Source organism: Grammomys surdaster, unplaced genomic scaffold (assembly GCF_004785775.1).
Source record: "Grammomys surdaster isolate TR1022 unplaced genomic scaffold, NIH_TR_1.0 126546, whole genome shotgun sequence".
Taxonomy (NCBI): Eukaryota; Metazoa; Chordata; class Mammalia; order Rodentia; family Muridae; genus Grammomys; species Grammomys surdaster.
In genome coordinates, this window is record NW_021621338.1 from 4254634 (window position 1) to 4278849 (window position 24216).

At 43.1% G+C, this 24216-nt stretch overlaps 1 protein-coding gene across 2 annotated transcripts in view; it reads left to right on the forward strand.

The window, feature by feature from the left end:
- Positions 1-878: 878 nt before the first annotated feature.
- Positions 879-24216, forward strand: part of Ttll4 (tubulin tyrosine ligase like 4) — a 39495-nt gene continuing 16157 nt past the window's right edge. Inside the window, exons 1-6 of one of the 2 annotated variants that reach the window (XM_028760649.1) lie at positions 879-986; positions 12545-12711; positions 17482-19044; positions 19937-20046; positions 20398-20461; positions 23807-23931. In XM_028760649.1, coding sequence (XP_028616482.1) covers positions 17576-19044; positions 19937-20046; positions 20398-20461; positions 23807-23931 — 1768 coding nt within the window. In that variant the 5' untranslated portion in view covers positions 879-986; positions 12545-12711; positions 17482-17575. The remainder of the gene's footprint in view (positions 987-12544; positions 12712-17481; positions 19045-19936; positions 20047-20397; positions 20462-23806; positions 23932-24216) is intronic. The other variant, XM_028760650.1, reaches the window with a different exon arrangement.

Here is a 24216-nt window from a genome sequence, read left to right on the forward strand (position 1 = left end):
GCCTTAGATTTCCTGATCTAAAATTGAAAGGTAATTCTTTCATAGTTCAACATCCGTCACTGACTGTTCCCTAAGTATTTTGCTATGGTTCAAATTGTTTTCCTCAGACTAGTTTTTCTCTGTGTAGCCCTAGCTGGCCTGAACTTACTCTGTAGACCAGGCTGCTGTTATACTCAGGGATCCACCTGCCTCAGCCTAACGATTGGTGGGATTAAAGGAGTGTGTAACCGGTGCCCATGCCTCATCGAGTTAGTTTTATCGTTTTGCCATCCAGCTATCTTTATAGTTCTCTAAATTCAATAGAGTCAGTGTCATCTGAAACAGGCGGATCTATTTTGCGTGGACAGAGAATGAAAGGACTCACACTTTCGTAAAGTTCTCACTCGAAGCCCATAAAGGTGGTTGTTGTAGTTATGTCTCTCTTTGTCTCGTTCCGCTCCGTGGTTGGATTTAGGGTAAGGTGAGTGGGAGAGAGTTAAAGTGCCTTGAGCCATCTCCTCCTACCTGTCTCAAACTCATGGAATTTTAGTGGGAATTCTTTAATAGAGTCTGGGCGCGGCATGGTCAGAGTCCGTAGTGGTTAGGTAGAATGAATCGTGGATTCCCAGAACGGAGCCTTTACTTGAAGGACTACAGTTCCCAGAATTCCGCTCGCAGAGTTCCACCGTGTCGACAAGTTTGCGCGTGCGCAAATTCCTTGCACTTCTCCCCCCCCCCTTAAGTCCCTCCCCCTCCCCCCCATTCTTTAGGCAGCACAAGGGCTCGGATTCGGCGCGCTTGCCTCGGGCCCTCCCCCGCCCATCCCTTTCTGGCCTTAGGTCCGTCCGCTGGGGGCGCGCTCTGTGCCGGGCAGAAAGCGGCAGAGCGTGGGTCGCGTGGCGGAGCTTGGTTGCTAGGGACACCTGAGGTCGCCCGCTCGCCTAGCAGGCACAGCGAGGAAGCGGCGCGGAGCCGGCGTCCAGCCGAGGTGAAGCAGGGTATCCTAGGTGAGTGTGGCCGCAGAGCTGGCGTCCAACCCCGGCCGGCGGTTCCCGCGTGCCTCGGTCCCAGCCCTTGGCACGGGCCCCCAGCCCTGCTTCCGGTTAGCCAACTCGCCTTTCTCCGGTGAGACTGAGGCCGCGGCCTCCTCCCGGGCCCTCTCCCGAGTCCTCCTCGGTAGCCTCCACGCGGGGAGAACTTCGTTGGCTGCTCCTCGGGCGGCCCGAGCCCCACAGCCTACTCGGTCCTGGTTTCAGCGTGTTCTCTTTCCCGCCGCGCTGCGGTTTAAATTCTGGCTTGGGTTGAAATCCAGGCTCTTTTCAAGGCCTGCTTTTCCCAGACCCCACTCTTGGAGTTATCCATACACACTTTCCTACATTCCAGAGTATATTAGAAGCTGAGATCCTAATTTAACTCATTTATTCAGCCATTTTTTCATTTAATCACTTACAGCTTTTATAAATATCGACAAATAGGTAACGAGCGAAGCTACTATGTAAGGTTCCTAGGGAAGGTACATTGGTGAGCAAGACAAACGTGTTTTCGAGAATTTACAGAACGAGAGATTTTTAATCAAGAAAGCACTTGCCATACTGTTGTATATGCTGTGATAGAAGTGAAGCGCTTAATAGAGATTTGTTTGGAAAAATACGTCTTGGAAATGTTTTAATCAGCATTTGAAACCCTTCCTTTTATGGAGTCATTTTGGATATTCCAACTCTCAATTTCAGCGGCTGTTGATTTGGCCAATCAGCAGTAATCTGGAGGAACCTTTGAGAAGAAGGTACCATCTGATCCTATGCTTTGAGTTGTTGCAATACTGAGATTATTTGCATAAAAACTATTCCTTTGTTGTCGGGAATGTTACTAGCTACTTACTGATTGGACTCTAAGCCTGGCCGTGAAAGTTATCAAATGTTCTCTGGGAGTGAAGAAGTGGGAAGATACTCAAGTTACAAAGTAGCTTTAGAAAAGATACAACATGGCCTCAAACGAGGGCAGAGCTTAGTTGTGTTTGTTGGGAGCCATTCTGCGAGCTGGATTTATTAGGGCCCAAGACTTCACTTTAAGTTTAAATGAATCTATTTCCTGACTTGTAGCTTCCAAGTGACTTTCGTTGTTTTTGAAACAGGGTTTCTCTGTGTAGCCCTGCTGTTGTGGAACTCACTATGTAGATCTTGAACTCCACCTACCTCTGCCTGCCCTTTGTATCTTTTTAAGGTACTAGGGATTGAATTTGTGTTATATATGCTAGACAATCAATCACTACCACCAAACTATAGTTCCAGGCCTGGAAGGTTTTTGTGGGACCATGGGATTTTAAAACTTTTTTTTTTTGTTTTTTTGTTTTTGTTTTTTCGAGACAGGGTTTCTCTATGTAGTCCTGGCTGTCCTGGAACTCACTCTGTAGACCAGGCTAGCCTCGAACTCTTGCACTCAGAAATCCGCCTGCCTCTGCCTCCCAAGTGCTGGGATTAAAGGCGTGCGCCACCACCGCCCGGCGGGATTTTAAAATTTAAGTAAAGTTGAGCAAAAGTATTTTTGTAAGTTTGATCGTTTATCCATCCTTCCTTCCTTTTTGTTTTATTTTGTTTTTCTAGACAGGTTTTCTCTGTGTAGCCCTGGCTGACCTAGAACTCCCTCTGTAGACCTCAAACTCAGTCAGAGATCCACCTGCTTCTGCCTCTGCCTCCTAAATGCTGGGATTAAAGCTGTGTGTTACCACCTTCCAGCTATGATATCTTTGTTTGGTTGGTTTTTGAGACAGATTCTCTCTATGTAGTCCTGGCCATTTCTTAGTCCAGCTTGGAAAACACAATTTTAAAAATTCTTAGGGGAAGAGATTAGTATATTCTATGTAAAGATAAAAAAGCAGGAAAATAACATCAGGTTTGTGTTTAAGAGTAAAGAAAGGGTGATGGGTAGGTTGGTCAGGAAAGGTTTCAGACTAGAGTCAAGTAATAGACATAAGAGTTTAGAAATGGGAGGGCAGTGGTGGCACACTCCTTTAATCCTAGCACTTGGGAGGCAGAGGCAGGCGGATTTCTGAGTTCAAGGCCGCCTGGTCTACAGAGTGAGTTCCAGGACAGCCAGGGCTACACAGAGAAACCCTGTCTCAAAAAAACCAAAAAAATCAAAAAAAAAAAAAAAAAAGAGTTTAGAAATGATGCAGTTCATTTTCTCTGCCAGCTAAAGAATTAAAAGGCAGTAAAAATCTGAAGCACAACAGGTAGCAGCAGAGAAGTCTCAAGCGCCACAAAAAGAAAACCAGTTAGGGGCTGGTGAGATGGCTCAGTGGTTAAGAGCACTGACTGCTCTTCCAGAGGTCATGAGTTCAAATCCCAGCAACCACATGGTGGCTCACAACCATCTGCAATGAGATCTGATGCCCTCTTGTGGGGTGTCTGAAGACAGCTACAGTGTACTTATAATAAATAAATAAAATAAATAAAGTTTAAAAAAAAAAAAAAAAGAAAAAGAAAACCAGTTAAAGGAAGACATTTATTGAGGTTGAGAAATACAAGAAAAAAAAAAAACCCTCTACAAAATAGAGGCCTTGCCTTTACTCTGTTACACCTGTTTCTGCCTCTTCAGTGCTGAGATTACAGGCTTGTTCCAATATTATACAGTACTGACTTTTTCTTTAAATGTAAAAAGTATTATCTCAAGTTTACCATATTATAGGAACTGAAATGTTACTCCATTTGGAAAACCATGTTATGGTTCATATAAATATGTTTTTAAATGAAAATATTTTTGAGAAGAATAGAATTGGGTGTGGTTTTTACTGTATATTAAGTGAAGATAACTGAATTTTCATGCTTATTTCTGCATTCACTCTTTGATATGTTCATTTTTGGGTTAAGATTGAGGGGCTGGAGTGGTTAAGAATGCTGACTGTTCAGAAAACCAAGTTCACTGCTCTTCATAGATTTTCTGGCCTCTTTGGGCATTGCAGCCTGTTGTGCACAGACATACATGCAGACAAAATACTTATATACATAAAACAAGAGAAATATTAAAAAGAAAATAATTTAGCCTTAGATGGTTAGAAGAGGGCCTAAAACACTCAAGGAGTTTGTAGCTATTGTACTGTGGTATCATATAAAAGGATTGGCTTGGCTGGTAGAGCTTTGTTAGTTGCTTGTTTAGAGTTGAGGTTTCACTGGGTAGCCCAGATTTTTCTAGAATTTTAAGGTTTTCCTGCATCAGTCTCATAAGTGTGGGATTACCACAGGTGTACACCACCATACCTGAAGGCTCGTATGTATTTCTGACTCCATGACATCATGTGGTAGGCACTGATTGAGTTATACAGCTCTTCTAAATGCCATCATTGCTTTATTATACAATATTTTTTTAAAAAATCCTATTTTAAAGTGTGCACAATGGTACCACTAGGTGCATTAATCCCAGCATTGGGAGGTTGTGGCAAGAGGGCTATAAATTTGAGGTCAACCTGTACTTAATTGCCTGAAGACACTTCCTTGCCTGAAGACACCTCAAGCTGGCCATCAGCTAAAGGCCCTGGCTGCTAAGCCTCATGGCCCAAGTTCAGTCTTTGGAGCCCCCATGATGGAGAGAAGGATCATGAGAGTTTATCCTCTGGCCTCCACAGTGACATTGTGACACTCCCACAAACTCAGAATTGGACAAATGAAAGTTAAAGGTTTTTTTTTCGTTTTTCGAGACAGGGTTTCTCTGTATAGTCCTGGCTGTCCTGGAACTCACTCTGTAGACCAGGCTGGCCTTGAACTCAGAAATCCACCTGCCTCTGCCTCCCAAGTGCTGGGATTAAAGGCTGTGCCACCACTGCCCGGCGAAAGTTAGTTTTTTAGAAAGTAAAATAAAAAGTCATATTTGTATCAGCATTACTATTTCTAGAAACTCAGTCACTCTTTGAGTGACAGATACTGTTTTGCCAAAATTCTGATTTTCTCTTAGAAGTTCAAATTTTTTCATTGGCAACAAGTACTGTAAGCTGTTTTACAGTGACAGGCTTTGGTTTGTTTCATTTTCCAGAAATGTCTGCCAGTTAGAAAAGTCTGAAGGACTTAGGTCAGTTTTTTCTTTCACGTAAACAAGGTGTTCCACAGAAAAATGTGACAATTGAGTCACACAAATTCTTTGCTTTGAGACATTTGTCTTTTGTGGAGCTTCATAGTGTTTTGTTCATTTGAGATTAGGTCTCTTGTAGTCCAAGCTGTCCTGGAACTCACCTTGTGGTTGAGAATAACTTTGAACTATGTCTGTCTCAACTTTGGAAGTGCTAGGATGACACGCTCAGCCACTGTGCTCCACTGGTATGTCTTGCATGGCGTTTCCTCATCTGCCCAGGTGCTGGGGATTGAAACTAGAGTTTGCATCTTGCTGGGCAAGTGATGTAGAGAGCTAGACCCTCAGACCCTACCTCTAACTTTGTCACATAGAAAATTTTTGTAAAAATGTAAAATATATTTGTGCTATGCAATGAAATAGACATTCTTTCACTGTGTGACCAGTTAAAACATCCTGTGGAAGAATGGAAGCTGCCATTGTCTTAAGTTGGGCCTGGGTGCCAGTGGCTTTCCTCATCAATGCCTTTCTTACAGCACCAGCCCAGTGGAAAAGGCAAATAAATACTCTTTTATTTCTGGCATACAAACAGCTGTGACCTAGCACGACCACTGAAAGAGTTTCAGGGCCCCCTCAGGTTCTGTGAACCACTCTTTGAGGGCCTCTATTCACCTGAGGAAGGAGGTCCCTGTGGAAATTGATAAAAATCAAAGCTTCATGCCTGGCGGTGATGTGGTGCTTGCTTAAGCAGAATAGGCTTAAGCAAGTCAAACCCAACTCTAGAGAAGTCAGCAGAGACAAAAAGCCATTTCTCCTTAGAGAATGACTGGCTGCCGGGCAGTGGTGGCACAGCCTTTAATCCCAGCACTTGGGAGGCAGAGGCAGGTGGATTTCTGAGTTCAAGGCCAGCCTGGTCTACAGAGTGAGTTCCAGGACAGCCAGGACTACACAGAGAAACCCTGTCTCGAAAAAAAAAAAAAAAACAAGAAAAAAAAATCAAAGCTTCAGAAGAGCTAGTGACCTGGTCATATAAAGCTTTTACTGGTTTTACTTGTCAGATCTAAGGAGGCCCAAGAATAGTGTTACCTTTTCTGATCTGGCTGTTATAACTTATATCTTTCTTGGTTTACTCTTTAAGTTTGCCTTGCTGCACTATGCTCCTCCAAACTGCCTGAGATTTCACCTTCCCTTTTTTAAAGCTGGAGTTTGACCTTCTTCTGTATCTTTCAGAAATCCATTTGCCTGGGCCTAAAGAGATGGCTCAGTGGCTGAAAGCTTATAACTTTAAGTGCAGAGGACCTGCCTCCACTCCCCAGCACCCATATTGGGTGGCTCACAACTACCTGTAACTTCAGTTCTAGGGGCCTCCAAAGGTACCTGCACTGATGTGTGCACATACTCAAACGCATACCTAAGACATACATGCAATGAGAAATAAAAAATAAATCCTACAAACAATTATTAAATTCATTGCTTCTCCAAGTTACTTTAGAGAGCTAGAGCTTAGGGTTTATCTTGTCAGAGGAAGTGGGTCTGATCCCTGTCTGTCCACAACCATGGAAGTTGCATTCCATCAAGTGATTCCATCAGGGACTGTGTATATAAATTATGAGCCATTTCCAGCGTCCCAAATTTCCCAGGTGACCTACAGAAACATCGAGATGGAGGAGGTAAAGAAAACTGCAGATCTCAGTGCCACAGCCAAGAGAGTGATTTAATCAGTATATAATGAATAATTCAAATAGGTGCTTGTCTAAGTTTAGCTGGGGCTGGCCCCTAGAGAGTTGATGGTTTGAGACAGCATAGGCCATAAGAAACAGGGCAAGTATCCCTACAGATTGTACAGCACAGAATAGAGTGTGTGTGTGTGTGTGTGTGTGTGTGTGAGAGAGAGAGAGAGAGAGAGAGAGAGAGAGAGAGAGAGAGAATGAAAATATGATTTGGGATTGAACCTATGGCTTCATGAATGTCAGGCAACTAACTGTTCTACTCTAGGCTACATCCCAGCATTCATTTTTATTTGGAAGCTGTCTTTCAATAAGTTGCCCAAGTTGGCTTTGAATTTACTCTGTAACTCCTGTAAGCCTGGAACCTGTTGTCGTCCTTGAGTAATTAGGATTACAGGTGTGCACTATCAGGCCTGGCTGACTCAGGAGTATCTGGCTTTAAGCTGTACTTTAGAAAGAGTACTGTGAGCCATGGGGGATGGGGATAACAGGGCAGTTTGCGGATGGGATGGGGGAGCGGACATGGGATAGGACTGGGAAGGTATAGCTCAGTTGGTGAGGACCTGGCTTTGAGCCCTCAAAACCCACGTAACAACTGGATGGTTAGCACAAGCATCTGTAATCCCAGTGCTCCTATGAGGAGATAGGACACAGAGACAAGAGATACTTAGAAGGTCATGGGCCATCTAGCCTGGTATACACATAGTAGAAAAACAGACACTGCCTTAAACAGGAAGATTTGAGGCCAGCACCTGAGGTTGTCCTCTCACCTGACATGAGTACTGTGGCATATGCACTTGAATGCACACACACAAGATTGTAAGGAGGCTGAATGTAGAAGTAGAATTCAGCTGGTAACATGATGGTGGCTTTATTAATGTAATGACTGGAGATGGGGAACAGTAGACTTAAAATGCTTTGAAGTTGGAAACACTTGGTGATGGATTGAGTGGAAGAGGGGGTCAGCAGAGGTCAGGATGAAATCCTCATTACTCCAGACGGGTTGGAAACTTCTGTGTTGCTGGTCCCTCGGCCTTAGACACTCCCTTTCCTCTAGATACTTTGTTTGAGAATGGTTCATTCATCATGAAGCCTAGACTAATGCTCCTTGTGCCTCAGCCTCAAGAGTGCTGAAATTACATGCCATTGTCACCACATGGTTTAGATTTTTAGTTTAATAAACTAAAAATAATAAGTTTAATTGGGTAAGAAAAAGATGGCTTCATTCTAGTGTCATTGGCTCTCTTGTCCTTCAGTGTGACTTGCCTAAAGGCCAACATTCCCATCTACTTTCATCAGAGAGATTACAAGGTAAGTTGTTACCTCTTGAATGGCAGTGGCTGTAGAAACCCTTGAACTCCCCTCTCAGGTTCCTGCTTTTCAACCATGTGTAGACAGTATCTGGTATCTATCTCTGTTGAGGACAAGGTTTTGTGAGCAGTGAGGTTTCCATGGAGAATCAGATTTTAATGACATTCTTGAAGCAATGAAGACCCCAAACCCGTACGTAGCATGTTGACTGGCTCCAGAAAGTGGTTCTTTTAAGCTCTGCCTTGAACCAGAGTACAAGTCCACTGGCAGGCAGATTTGAAAGACTTCATCTGGGCATGTGACCTCATTCTGTACTCTTAGAGCAAGACAGGTGGATTCTTCAGTTAATCCTTCTTTAGGTGTCGACTGTATGAACATGAACATTCTGTTGTTTCAATACCATTGGGTAAACCATGATCCCTTTCTTCGTGAAATTGCTGGGGCAACTTTTAGTTGGCTGAAGTGTGGTTTACTTCTGGACTCTGTTGTGTCCTGTTGGCCTACATGTCTATTATTAACATTGCTATCATAGCCTTGTTCTGGATTGTGAAATCAGGCAGAGTAATACTGTCTCCTAGCTGTTCTGTCTCCTAGTCTAGATCTATTATATTTGCAGATATATTTTCATATCCACTTATCAGTTTTTTAAGAAAAGCTTTTTGGAATTTTGATAAGAATTGGTAACTTCATAGTGAGACTTCTGATTTATGAACATGTTCTATCTCTTTGTATGTTTGCATCTATTTTCTTTTTAGTGTTTCTGTATTTTTTATTGTATAGACCTATACTTTTTTTATTGTTAAAGTACTTCCTAAGTCTGGACGCAGTGATAACCTTATCTTAGGAGAGTAGGGTAGAAGACTAGCTTGAGCCCAGGAAACTGAACCTAGCCTGAGCAACACAGACCTTTTGCCAACCATAAAACTCAAAAGGAACCTAGGAGATTTAATTCTTTTTGATGATACTGTAGATGAAATTGTTCATTTGCATGTGTGATGCCAGGGACTGTGTATTATTAGCTAGGTGCTCAATCATGTAACTATGGCCAGTCTTGGTTTGGTTTGGTTTTTACAGACAGAATCTGATGTACCCACATTGGCCTTGAACAAAGAATGATATTTAAATTTTTAAAAATTATTTTATGTGTATGATTGTTTTGCCTGAATGTGTGTATGTGCATGCTTAGTACCCAAAATTAGTCAGGAGAGGATGTGGGCTATCCTGGGACTGGAGTTATAGTTATGAGCTGCTGTGGATTCTGAGAATGGAACTCAGGTCTTCTAAGAAGTGCTTTGTTGAGCCAACTCCCCAGACCTGAGATTAATCTTTTCGTTTTGTTTTGTTTTTTTTGTTTGTTTGTTTTTCGAGACAGGGTTTCTCTGTGTAGCCCAGACTGTCCTGGAACTCACTCTGTAGACCAGGCTGGCCTCGAACTCAGAAATCCGCCTGCCTCTGCCTCCCAAGTGCTGGGATTAAAGGCGTGTGCCATCACCGCCCGGCCTGAGATTAATCTTGAACTCCAGATCTTCCTACCTCTATCTCAGATTACAGGTAAGAGCCAGTGTTCTGTTTATGTGCTACTACAGATTGAACCTAGGGTTTCTTACATGCTAGACCGGCACTCTACCAGCTGATCCCCTTATTAGCATTTGAGAGAAAAAGAGGACAGTCAACTGCCAGAAGGAGAGAGATGGAGAAGAGAAAGAAATAGCAATGCTTTTTGAGTACAAGAAAGCAGGCAGATTAGATTGTTTTAGTCAGGATTTTACTGCTATGAGCAGACACCATGACCAAGGCAAGTCTTATAAAGGACAGCATTTAATTGGGTCTGATTTACAGTTTCAGAAGTTCAGTTCATTATCAAGGTGGGAGCATGGCAGCATCTAGGCAGGCATGGTGCAGGAGGAGCTGAGAGTTCTACATCTTCATCTGAAGCAGGATACTGACTTCCAGGCAGCTAGGAGCTGCATGGAGTGAGGCAAAGGGTTTTGTTTCATTTTTCTGGACCTAGAGAAATGGCTCAGTGGGTAGAAGCACTTGCCATTCAAGTGTGAACTTGAAGTGTGAGTTTGAGTCTTGAAGGAAGTCACAAGAAAGCCAGATGCAGTCTGTAATCCCAGTTCCTACAGGGAGGTAGGAAGCAGAAACAAGAGAATCTCTGGGAGTCTGCAGATATCTGGCATAGGCAACAAAATTCAAGAGCTCTTGTTTTCAACATGGTAGAAGCTGACTTCCATACACATGTTGTTGAATGCATGTGTCTTCATACACTTAAGTGCACATAGACAGACATAATGAATTTTAAAATTTTTAAGTTGTTTTTGTGTATCAGTCTTGTGCCCTTCTAGCCTTACTAAAGAAACTTGCTTCTTCATTCTAGATTTTCTTTTGTAGATTTCTTAACATTTTATAGATCTCTTATAGATTTTCTATTATTTACATTTATTTTGTATGTGTGCATGTGCAAGTGAGCATGTTCTATGATGTCTGTGTGAAAGTCAGGACAACTTGTAGGAGTTGATTCTTTCCTTCCATGTGGGTTCTGGGTTTGCACTTAGGTGGTCTTCAAGCTTGGCAGCAAGAGCCTATGCCCTCTGAATCATTGTGCTGCTCTGATTTCTTAGGAGTTCTAGTTCTACTGCCCCCAACATTATTTGTCCCTTTTCAGTTTGTATTTGATTTCCTTTTGCCTTCCAGTACAGAGTTGACTAACACAAGTAGCCATCCTCTCTTTCTTCCCAGTGTTCCCAGGAAATCGCCCATTGTCTTGAGATTAGTTTGATATGTGTTCTGGGATCTTTTGATGTTCCTGTCAACTATAGAATAGCACCACTTTATGGTTTACCTTTCTCTTTCCTTTTCTGGTGGCATCAAATGTTCTAGCCTGTGTCTTGCTTTTTCTGACACAAGTCTATAAGCAGCCACTTTTAGACAGCTCTGACTCCTTTTATTAACAGATGGTGTTTAGAAGCCAAAGTCTAGGCAGTAGTTGAGTAAAAGTTGCTTTTAAGACTCTTATATAGTGTTTCAGGAATCCTAAGTATCTAATTATAAAAACCAGTAAGACCCAGAAACAAGAGAACAGAAAGGGGGTTTAGTTTACCATATAACTCTTGGCATGATTGTTTTTAATTTTTACATTTACATTTTATCTACTTGTTTGTTGTATGTACATGTGTATGTATATATCTGTATACACATATCAAGGTGTATACAAGGAGGTCAGAGGAAAACTTGAGGGAATCAGTTTTCTACTTCCTTCGTGTGAGAACTAGGGATGGGACTCAGGTCATCAGGCTTGGTGGCAAGTACTTTTACTTACTGAACTATTTGACCTTTCTGGTATTTTAATGGAAATTTGTAGCTGAAGAATATAAGTATTAGTTGTATAATAAATGCCACAAAATCTCCCAAAAAGCAATTTTGTCTTTTTGGTTGTTTTGAGACAGTCTCACTTTTTAGTCTCGACTGACCTGACTACATATCCCAGATTGGACTAGAATTTGAGGCTGTCCTCCTACCTCAGCCTCCCAAGTGCTAGGGATTATGGCCTGAACCACTACTCTGCCCAGCTCCAGTGATGTCTTTATAAGGGAACATTATTTGTCCTAGTTGATTTTGAAATTTCTAATGGAATAATTATTACCTGTTCTTGTATTTTTCTCCTTTCATGGCAGCTTATAAAAAGGCTGAGGGGGAAAGATGCGGTCTTTGGGTACTGCCTAGTTAGCTTTTAGATTGCTGTGATAAAATACCTTGAACAAAAGCAACATAGGGTAGATAGTGTTTATTTCATCTTAAGCTATAGTCCATCCTGCAGGGAAGTCAAGGCAAGAACTCAAAACAGGAACCAGAGACAGGAACGGAAACAGACCATAGTGGAATGCTGCTTACTTTCCTGGCTTGTGCTCCATGGCTTGCTCAACTACCTTTCTTACACAACTCAGGACCACCTGCCTACAGTAGGCTAAATCCTCCCACATCATAATTAAGAACATGCCCCGCAGACTTGCCTATGGTCAATCGGGTGGAGGCATATTCTCAGTTAAAACAAAACCAAAGCTGGGCAGTGGTGGTGCACGCCTTTAATCCCAGCACTTGGGAGGCAGAGGCAGGCGGATTTCTGAGTTCAAGAGTTTGAGGCTATCCTGGTCTACAGAGTGAGTTCCAGGACAGCCAGGGCTACACAGAGAAACCCTGTCTCAAAAAACCAAACCAACCAACCAAACAAACAAAAAAAACAAAACCACAAAAGGGACAGGTATCAACATAAAGATAGTAACTACCATGTTGCCAGTGTTTATTGTGGGTCAGGTACTGTACTAGTGTAAAATTCACAACCTTTGCTTCTCCAATGCTAGGGTTATGGGTGTGCAGTCATTCTCATTGGTACACTGTGCTTCAGTGTGTCTTATTTTCTCACATAACTACTCAGTAGGGTTATGGTATTTTCTCTTTCCTGTCTTTCCCAGAAGACTGCAACCGTGAGGCCCAGCATTGAAAGTGATTAATTGCTGAGCTCTGGATGTGATGAACTGCTGACTAGCACTTGGCAGGCGCTCCTGTGAGGTAGTGGCTGCTGATGCAGCATGGTTGGGAAGAGGAAGAGTGCCCTGGAGACTCGGAAAACGTCACACAAGTAATGCATGGTTTTGTTTGCAATGTCAAACAAAACAGCTGTCTTGAAATAAATTATCAGATAATGCTCCCCTTACATTCCCCTGCTCAATCCTTCATCCCATCCTTCTGCCCAGGATGACTTGCTACTAACAATGGGGGGAATAGGCTATGGATTCACACACATAGATTCAGATGCCCTGAGAGCTGTCCAAGATCCTTTCCTCAGTAAACTTCTTTCCTTTCAGCTGGGCAGCTTTCTGTTTGGATCTCTGTGGGGGAACTTAGCCACAAAAACAGACTTTTTTTCTGTTAAACTTGAAATCTGAAGACTGTAGCTCAGCTTAGTGTTTGTACACCTTCTTCCTCTTAGATCGCCAAGTTCCTCAAGAATAATATGTAGGGACAAGAGTCAATGTAATTTTGTTGACATCTTAAAATGTTAGATTATTCAAACTGCTGTTTTTCAGGTGAGATGACTTTATTGGCTCCCTAAGTAAGTTCTTTGCAAGGTGCTGATGGGAGGATCAGGCAGTGCTGGATCGTTTGGTTATAGACAGAGACATGCCTTTGCCTGACTTTAAGTTTTGTGTGCGTGCGTGTGTGCCTGCATGTATGGATGCAGTGTAGGGAGCAGTTTTAAAAGTATGCAAACTAAATAAAATGATAAGAGTTATGGAAAATTCTTTTTGAAATTTTATATATATGGGTCTTTTGCCTGCATGTACATCCATGTGTGGCTGGTGCCCATGGAGGCCAGAAGGTGGCAACAGATCCCCTGGAAGTGGGGCTATAGATGCTGTGAGCTATCATTTGGTTCTTGGGAATTGAACCTAGATTTTCTGAAAGAGTAGCCAGTGCTTTTAATCACTAAACCATCTCTCTAGCCTCAGAAAATTATTTTAATTTGCTTAATTTCGCCTGATTTTTGCTTTTATGAAATTTGATTTAAGTTGACTAATCTTAAACACTTATATGTATGAGTTTGCGTACATGTATGTATGTACACCTTATATAGGCTAAGTTTTTTGTTTGTTTGTTTGTTGTTTCTTTTGAGATAAGATCTCACTATATAGTCCTAGCTGGCCTAGAGTTCACTATGTAGACTGGGTTGTCCTGGAATTTACAGAGCTCTGCCTGGCTCTGCCTCCCAAGAGCTGAGTTTAAAGACATGTGCACCATGCCTGGCTAAATTGGGCATTTGTCTTTTTCTGCTTTGAGACTATATAGCTCTAGCTGGTTTAGAACTACGTATGTAGACCAGACTAGCCTTGAACTCAGAGCATCCTGCCTCCTGAATTCAGGCATTAAAGGTACACCCAGCTAAATTGGGTGTTGTGAAATAAGACTTCTACCAATGGTCTGTGCATGGCCTTCTTCCATGTTCTTTTTCCGTTGGTAGCTCATCCTGAAGTTTTGCTTGGGAGAAAGTCAGTCTGTTCCCTGGATTCTAACAGCATACAGATGGATACATAGAGGATGTCTTCACAGTATACTTAAACATTTAATGAGGCGCTTGGAAAACCTTGAGAAATGACACTGAGTATCTGAAGTCAAGAGACTACTTCAGAGGACAGACTTGACCCAGTAGAAAGCTGTCTTGTGAGAGGGTTTGGGTACCAGGCATTATTTGCCTATATGGATTTTGACCTGAGGACAGAACTCAACAGTCTTTGTTATTTTGTTTTGAGACAGGATCTCTGTGTAGGGCCTGGTTGTCCTGTAACTCACTGTGTAGACAGACTAGGCTGTCCTTAACTCAGAGCTCCTCCTTCCTTTGCTTTCTGGACTGCTGGCATTAAAGGTGTGCATGACCACACCCAGCTAGAACTCAGCCTTTTTAGTGTGTTAGTTAGATTTTGAAACTATTTTCAAACAGATTTGGAAATAATTTGATTTCCTCAGATTGTTAGGATTTGTACTGTCTCATACTTTTTAAGTTTGACATCACATTCCTCTCAGCACTGGGCATCGCATGGGAAAATGTGACCTGTAGCAGTGGTGGGGATGGAACACACAGAAATGTATTGCCACTAAATTTCTGCTTTCTATGACACTGAGTTTTGGTTTCATTAGGAATTTCCACAAAGAGAAGTTGCTTTTAGCAACTATCATTTGCTTGTTTGAGTCAAATGCTTATGAAGTAAAGCCATGTTGAGGCGCCTCTGTGAGACTGCGATGCTGCGGTGGACTGGAACGTTCCCGAGCTACCGTCCGTCTACAGTTATATAACATGGCAATATACCTGGCTCTCTGTGACACCGCCATGTTAACTAGCCCTGGATGTCTCTTAGAGTTGTGGAACTCTTTGTCATGGTTAAAGAGACCATCTCACCTCCCTGGTCCTTGCATACACTTAAAGATATATGGCCTGCACCCAGGTTGTTACCTTACACACCCTTACAAGAGAAGGAGGAGTGTAAGTGATCATCTTGGTGCTGGTATTCCATCCGTTAGAAGAGAATCCACCTCCATAAGTTAGAACAGAACTCACCTCACCTACATTGGAGCTAACCCAGCTTGCCAGCTTGACACCATCTGGGGTAAAACTACTTTTAGATGTTAAGGGGATGGGATTTATCCTTAGGCTCTTTCTTCCTTCTTTGTATTAAAAGACAAGCCATGGGGTGTAGTGGCACATGCCTTTAATCCTCAATCTTGGGAAGCAGAGGCAGACAGATATCTGTGGGTTGGAGGTTATCCTGGTCTACATAATGAGTTTCAGAATTGCCAAAGCTATATAGTGAGACCCTGTCAAAAAACAAACAAACAAACCAAAGAACAAACCAGCTGGTGTCTGGGTGTCAAGCCAATGTGTTCAGTGTTCCTGGCACACGTGATTTCCTGGTAGGATGCAGACAAGAAATTATGCACTGGTTCTGACTGACAGCTATGGAGGAAGGTGGGACTGTCTATATTATTAGTAAGAAATATATGGAATGTTCTTAGATGTTTCATTCATGAAGGCTTGGACTAGAACTTATAAAGCGTGGAGAATCTATTGTGTTGCGTTGGTAGGGTAAGATGTGGGTTCCTGAAAGAGGATGGAATTGGATTGTTAGCCTTTTGAGTGTACCCAGCATTCATACATGCATACATTGAGTCATTGATAAGACATGACTCCTTCAGTGTTAGGCTTCTCTATTGTATGTATACAGGGTGATTGTATACAGGGAATCTTCCCCCATACACTGTTTCCATGTTTGGGCTTGTGTGGAGGTACATTTTTGTCCTTTCTTGAGGACATTGACCTCAATACTGTTTTTAGCATTTACAGTGTTTTTTCGATCGCCATCGTCGTTTTATTGTATTGTACCTGTTTGCATTCTTGAAAAGGACTCCCTGTGGGTCACCAAGTGTAGGAAAGGAGGGCAATGTCACATGGCTTCTTCAGGTTCTTTGTTGGTATCCTCCTCCTAGTAGTTGTAGACAGGAATCTTGGTTCTTGGACAGTACTCTGATCAGAATTCTGTCTGAGGTAAATAGACAGGTGTGAGTTACTTCCCTGTGGGTGTAGTCATGCAGGTAGACACCTTTCCCTACAACTTTGAAAACTAGATAATGTTTTGTGAGTCTGTTTAGAGAGCAACCGTACTGAAGAAATTGTGAAACAAGGCAGGTTCCCCACCCCAGAGAGCAGCCAACTACAGTCTGGGCCCTGGGTGAAAGCTGCTCTACTCTTGCTGCCTTTCTCCTTTGCTTCCCTATTTCTCTGTTCCATTATGGCTGCTGAGGATAAAGTCCCTGTAACTAAGATAGTGTTAGTGCTTAGTTCCATCTGCCTTCCTTGTTGTCCCACCAGTATATGGTTTGGAACTTAGTAGTCTGCATGGTTGACAAGATTCTTGAAGATTCTTGAAATTGCTGTGTCTGCTCTGTTTCTGTCTGAACTTTCTCTCTCTCTCTCTCTCTCTCTCTCTCTCTCTCTCTCTCTCTCTGTCTCTGTCTCTGTCTCTGTCTCTGTCTCTCTGTGTCTCTTTCTTTCAAAATCTATCTTTCTTTCTTTCTTTCTTTCTTTCCTTCTTTCTTTCTTTCTTTCTTTCTTTCTTTCTTTCTTTCTTTCTGCTCAAAGTAAAGGTAAAATAGTTGAGATCTGAAGCACAGAACAATAGAGCAGATGTGTTCTTGAACAGCCTTTGCACTTTCTGACCGAATTGGTTGAGAGGGGACTACAGACTGGTCTTTGCCACTTTTAGACCTGTCTTATTAGGTACAAGAGGTCAAGTCTGGGTGGTGATAGACAGCTTCTCCTCTTCTTCCTCCTCCTTTTTTTTTTTTTTTTTCAAGACAGGGTTTCTCAGTGTAGCACTGGGTGTCCTGGAACTCACTCTGTAGACCAGGCTGGTCTTGAACTCAGAAATCCACCTGCCTCTGCCTCCCAAGTGCTGGGATTAAAGGCATGAGCCACCACTGCCTGGCTCTTCTTCTTTTAAACCATATGCTTTATTTTTTTTTCTTTGCCAGTTACACACACAAATACACACACATACACACACATCATAGGATGTCTCCTGATCTTATCCAACTAACAACTACATTTCTTTGAAGAGAGGCAAGCTTTCTGAGAGTGTGGATACATGAGCAGCCTTGTGCTGGTGGACCCATAAGAGCGTAGTCCTTCTTAAAACCAGATTTGGTCCACTGCAAGCTCCCTGGATATGTGTTCTTCATCTAGGGCCCCAGATGATGACCAAGACTGGTTGGCAAAGCTGAAGTAAGACCCTATTACTTATCTAGCATAGGACCCATCCTCATAAGCTGGCAGCATTTCTAATCATCTCTCTCCCTGCAGGCTAACAGATTCAAGGATGCGGCTGGTGCTAGAGGTGTGTGGCACCTTATCTGAGCCAGGCCATGAGGCCATGTTGCCATGATGTGGGCCCCTCATGGCCTCAGCAGGAACAGAGCACTACAGTATTGGCCTGCGCCGAGGAAACAGCTTCAAGCAGAGACATCCCTCAGGCTCAGTGTCTGCTTCACCATCTGAGAAACCCTCGGAGGTCAAAGTCTGGTCTCAGGCCCATCAGCAGGTGAAGCCAATCTGGAAACTGGAAAGGAAGCACGTAGGCACACTGTCAGCAGGGCTGGGCACCAGTCTCTTGGGAGTCCCATCCCAGCCAGCCTATTTTTTTTGCCCTAGCACTTTATGTAGCTCTGGGACCACAGCTGTCATTGCAGGCCACAGCAATCCCTGTTACTTGCAATCTCTCCCTGACTTGTTCAGCAGTACTCTGCTGTACCGCCGCACCAACGTGAGGCAAAAACCATACCAGCAACTGGAATCTTTCTGCTTGCGTTCCAGCCCATCAGAGAAAAGACCTTTTTCCTTCCCTCAGAAGGGTCTCCCTGTCAGTGTCACTGCCAATAAAGCCACATCTACAGTCTTCCCCATGGCCCAGCCCATGGCATCTTCACCCACTGATCCATACCTCTCACTGGCAGCAGCTGGAGAAAATCCTTCAAGGAAGAGCCTGTCCTCTGCCATCTCAGGGAAGATTGCATCTCCACTATCCTCCTACAAGCCTGTGTTGAACAACAACTCCTTCATGAGGCCAAATAGCACTAAAGTGCCCTTATCACAAGCCACAGATGGCCTGAAGTCAGTATCCTCACCCAAGATCCAGCCTGTCTCATGGCATCATTCAGGGGGTACTGGAGACTGTGTACCCCAACCTGGTGACCATAAGGTGCCCCAAAACATTGCTACTGTCTTAGATGATGTCACTGCCCCTATCACCCCATCTACCCCTAGCACCCTCAACATATCCACAGCCAGTGTTACCTCTTCCCAGTGCAGTCAGAGTAACTTTAGGATGGAGGCACATCCCTGTGGCCTGGATGAAAACCCGGATTCCCAGAGTGCTACTAAAGAGGTACACTTCACTGAGGCTGTGAGGAAGTTGACTGCAAAAGGCTTTGAGAAGATGCCACGGCAAGGCTACCTTGAACAGGCTTGTTTTGTGAACCCCAGCTTCCAGTGGAGTCTTCTCAACAGAAGCAGGCGGTGGAAACCTCTGATGGGCCAGCGGTTTCCTCAGGAGGATATTGGATTAGACAGTGGGATCCTTCCTGGTGCTTCAGACACCTTGGGGTTGGACAGTACAGTCTTTTGTACCAAAAGGATCAGCATTCACCTCCTTGCCTCACATGTCCATGGGCTCAATCCTAGCCCTACCTGTGGGTCTGTAGTTGACCCCCAATTACTTGGAGAAGACAGAGCTCCTGTTCCCCCTTCTTCCCTCCAGCCTCTTGGTGTAGCTGAAGTAGCCACTCGTCTTTCTTCTGTCCATCTTGGCCAGCCTGAGAAGGAGCCTGAGGAAGCCAAGGACCTGAACTCTTGTACTAAGGGTGATCGGTAAGTTACACCTTGCTTGTCCTTGGTTTATTTGGAGCAATACAGTAGCTACACCATAGTCTGGAGACACTGATTGATGCCCTGTATCTCTGATAGTTGGCTTTATTTCTTAGCTGTCCTAGAAGTTTTAGTTTTCACTTTAAAGTTGGGATTTATTGTAGGGATTAGAAAACTAGCTTGCAGACTAACTCTTGCTTTTTTTAAATTAAGTTTTACTGGGATGCACTTTTGTTCATTTATTTACTGTTGTCTTTGGCTGTTTTTTTTTGTTTTGTTTTGTGTTTTTTTTTTTTTTTCCTACAGCTGTAGAGTTGGGAAGTTGTGGCTGGTCTACTAAAGATATTTACTGATAGGTCCTTTGGAGAGTTTGCCCTTTCCTGTTTTAGGCTTTACCAGTGGAGAACTAAGAATTCTAGGTACCACTTCTTAGGGTCTGTTACTTTCCTACTTACTCCAAACCAAACTGGGTTCCTGTGCATTCCTGGAATGATAGCAACTCAGAGTTGAAGACATAGATGTAGTTGGTTCCTTCTCTTGTGTCTTGTTACTTTTCTAGAACCTTCTGCCAAGGCCTTCTTCTCCCAGTGAACATCCCAAGATCATGTGAATTACCAGATATTCATTGACTTTTGTATGCAGAATTTTATATTCATATACTGTTAAGAGACTTCAAAGAAAATGGAAGACATAGTGATATGCAGACGAGGGTGTAAAGCTGAGGAACTATGGCTAGACCTAAGTTCTGAGGACCTGAGCAGTAGTTTATGAGGTCCAGGCAAAAAATAACACATTGGTGATAAGGAGGCTGTTACTGGGAGACAATGAAAAAATGGGACTCCAGAGTGATTCCTATGGAGTTGGCTTGGGTGGAGGCATGATTTTTTTCTTTCAGTTCAGCTACTGACCTCCGGCCAAACCAGGTGGAGCATGAAGATACAGAAGATGAACTGGGAGATGGTTTGGAAGATAGCTGCAGCCATGATGAGAATGAAGAAGAGGAAGGTGAGTAAGGAATCCTTTTGCTTCTAACTGTAGGGCTTGCTTACTATCTACTAGGGAGCAGGGATGACAGTCTGTGGTAGGCTTGACTGACATCACCTGCATCAGTCATTTTTTGAGGGCCTAACTGGGGAATTTTGAGGGACTTGGGTCTAGTCATCTGCCCCACTAGTCTTGCCACCCTCTCCTGTTAAGGTAAAGGAATGCAGTGCAGAGCAGGGATGCTCCTTGCTCCCTCAAGACGGACAGTGCTCAGGATGTTACAGTAACGGTTAGCTGCCTGGGCTTGGAGAGGGTATACATGCAGCACCGCCTTCTCCCTCCAGTAATGACTGCTCTGTTCTTCCTCTACAGGAGACTCAGAGTGCTCCTCTTTAAGTGTTGTCTCCCCCAGCGAGTCAGTGGCATTAATATCTCGGTGAGTGCTACGCATATCATTGCCAGATGCTCATTTCTGTTGCTTGAAGGTTGTGATGACATTACCCTAACTGGCCCTGACAACCCTAATTCATTTTTCGTAAATAAGAATTTGTTTGTTTTCGTGTGTAACTATAGTTTAAGTGTTTTTGTCTTTTCCGACAGGGTCTCTGCATAGCCTCCCTATGTAGATCAGGCTAGCCTTGAACTCACAGAGATATGTCTGCCTCTGCCTCTCTCAGGCTGTGATTAATGGTGTGTGCTATCATGCCCATTCGTTTAAGTCCTTTTGTAGAGCAAATACTTTGGAATGCATTGTCAAGAGATAACTGAAGCATATCATTCTGTAAAAGGCCTTAGACATTTTAAAATACATTTGACTACATGGTGGCTCAGCACATAATGGTGCTTGCTTCTAAGCCTGACAACGAGAGTTCGGTCCCGAGAATTCCCTCAACTGTTCCCTGGCTTGAATGCACATTGCAGTCATGTACACACACACACACACACACACACACACACACACACACACACCATTATAAATAAATGTAAAAAATTCAAAAAGTAAAATAAAGAAAGGAAAAATTGGCTTTTCTTTAAAAGATTTATTTTAGGTGTATGAGAACACTGTTGCTATCTTCAGACATACCAAAAGAGGGCGATCCCATTACAGATGGTTGGGGGTCACTGTGTAGTTGTTGGGAATTGAACTCAGGACCTCTGAAGAGCAGTCAGGGCTCTTAACCTCTGAGCCATCTCTCCAGCTAGCTCTTGCATGCTCTAACTCTCATGTTCTCATTCTTTCCCTCTCCCTCTCCCTCTTCCTCTTCCTCTCTCTCAGTTCACAGTTCCTGTTCTCATTTAAAATCTAGCCTTGTTTATTAGGGCAATACCCAGCATACTGCAACTCTAGCTGCTTTCTTTGCATCCAGTCTGCTTTACCTGTATCTGAGAAGACCCTCTGCATCTGGGTTAGCATGAATAAAGCTGCTCATGTCTTTGTAAATATGATGGTGTGGCAGCAGCTTTATTGACTCTACAGCACCAAATCTGCAAGGTAGAGGCAGAGGTATCAGGAAAATCGGAGAAAAGAAAACAAAACCACCCACAAGTCCAGAAAAGTTGGTAATCATTTGTTCATTGTTCAGTAACTACTATAAATTATACACAAGTTCCTATAGATATGAGGCTTACAGTATGGCTTTCTATGACGATGGAGAGTGAATTACCAAACTTTTGGTTTTTTGAGACAGGGTTTCTCTGTATAGCCCTGGCCGTCCTAGAACTCACTCTGTAGACCAGGCTGGCCTTGAACTCAGAAATCCGTCTGCCTCTGCCTCCCAAGTGCTGGGATTAAAGGTGTGTGCCACCACTGCCCGGTCCCCAGCAACATTTTTATTTTTTAAAATTTCATGATTTTATGCATATGGGTTTATGCCTGGTTTCCTCAGAGGCCAGATGAGAGTGTTGGATTCCTGGAACCAAGTCACCATGTGACAGCTGACAATTGAACATAGGTTCTTTGGAGCAGCAGTTAGTGCTCTTAACCACTGAGACTTCTCCCAGCCCACATTTTACATTTTAAAGCTGACTAAAATCAGATACTTTGAGATTGTTAGAAGGTGACCTAGAATTTGCTGTATAGGCCATGCTATCTTTTTTTTTTTTTTTTTTTTTAAATATTTATTTATTTATTTTATTGATGAGTACACTGTAGCTGTCTTCAGACACACCAGAAGAGGGCATCCAATCTCATTACGGATGGTTGTGAGCCACCATGTGGTTGCTGGGATTTGAACTCAGGACCTCTGGAAGAGCAGTCAGTGCTCTTAACCACTGAGCCATCTCTCCAGCCCAAGCCATGCTATCTTTAAACTCATGGTAACCTTCCTGCTCAACAGTTATATTGAATTTTCTGCTGCTGTACAGAATCATGTGATATTAGGGATGGACGTAATTCAAGACCATGAAAATACTGAGGACCATTGAAGGAGATTAAATGTTCCAGGGTCATAGCTTTACCTAAGGATAAGTCAAGTACCCTTTCATTGTTAGTGTTTGTGGGGTTCTTAACCTCTGGGTGGGTGGGGAAATCCTTTGGAACTAGAGTTAGGGATGGTTGTGAGCTGAAATATAGATCCTGGGAATTGAACCCAGATCCTCTTTAAGAAAAGTACTCTTAGCCACTGAGCAATTCCTCCAGCCCCTAGTTTTACTTTTTAAGAAGAGTCCCACTGTACAGCTCTGGCTGGCCCAGACCTTGTGATGGTAAATGATAGAGTGACCTCAAATCTTGTGGCACACCGCAGAGTGTCAGCCGCACTCTGCCGATGCGCTGCTGTGAGCTTCACCATTCACCTGTGGGAGGCTATAAAGGTTGTTTCCAGCTTTGAACTACCATAAGTAAAGCTAGCATAAGGAATCGTGTACATATTTTATTTGAACATGAGTCTTTATTTCTCTGGGACACAGGCACAGAAATATGTTTGCTGGTGTAGGATAGATGTTTTCGGTGACACCTTATCTTCCTGTCTTAACTTTGTTTTATAGCTCATTCTCTTTAGTTTTCTTTGCTTGGTCAGGCATGGTGATACATGTCTAATGCCAGTACTTGAGGTTGAGGTGGGAAGATTGTGAGTTTGAGACCAGCCTCGCCTTTATGTAGGAACCTCCTGTCTTAAAAACAAATTTAAAAATTATATTATGGAATACTGAATTATTTTACATATAGAGTCTATTTGTGTTGTACTGAAAATTGTCATGGTTCTGGTGATCAAACTTAGGGCCTTTCTGCTAGGCAAGGGTTCTTCCCAATAAGATATACTCCAAGCCTTAAAAGTTATTTTTGTTATTGTTGGTTTGTTGTCGTTTTTAAATAATATGAAAACTAATCTTGCAGTAATATTTGTGGCTCATATTTGTTCAATGTAAAGAGGAAAACCTATCCATTTTTCAATGCTATTAATAGAAATGGTCTGGGCCAGTGGCTTGTACCTGAGTGACAGCTGATGCTTATGAGAGCTAGCTCAGCAGTTCAGCCTCCACAGCCCACTGGCCCAGGGTCCTTCTCCCTCTGTCTATAAGATCTGGACATGCAATTGTTAGGATTCTTGTCCAGAGTGGAAGAGGACATGCACTGGAGATGTGCTGTCAGAGTGTTGGGAATCTTTGACTCTCGGTGACATTTAATGGTGTACATAACTATAGGTCAGTTAGCTCTAGCACTATATGAATTCATATTTGCAGAATGATTATCAAACACTTGTGTTTTCAGGGTTTCATGCAGTCCTGTTAACACTGAAATGCTGTTGCATTCCCATTCTGTCATGTTTATTTTTTATCACAGGAACTGTGTGGATTTGATGTCCAAATCCCTTTCCAATCATGAGAAAGTTGTACGGCCAGCCCTCATCTACAGTCTCTTCCCCAATGTAACCCCTACCATCTATTTTGGGACTCGGGATGAAAGAGGTAAGTGTAACCATGTGACAAAATCCAGAGGAGCTCACAGGAGGATCCCAACTCACTTTGCTCATCTGTCCTTCATTGGCCTTTCTCAGTCTCTAATCTCTGGCTTAGCACATGGCCTCTAACCAGTTTCTTTACCCTCCCAGCCTTTTTTTGTTTTTGTTTTTTTTGGTTTTTCGAGACAAGGTTTCTCTGTATAGTCCTGGCTGTCCTGGAACTCACTCTGTAGACCAGGCCTGCCTCTACCTCCCAAGTGCTGGGATTAAAGGCGTGCGCCACCACCGCCTG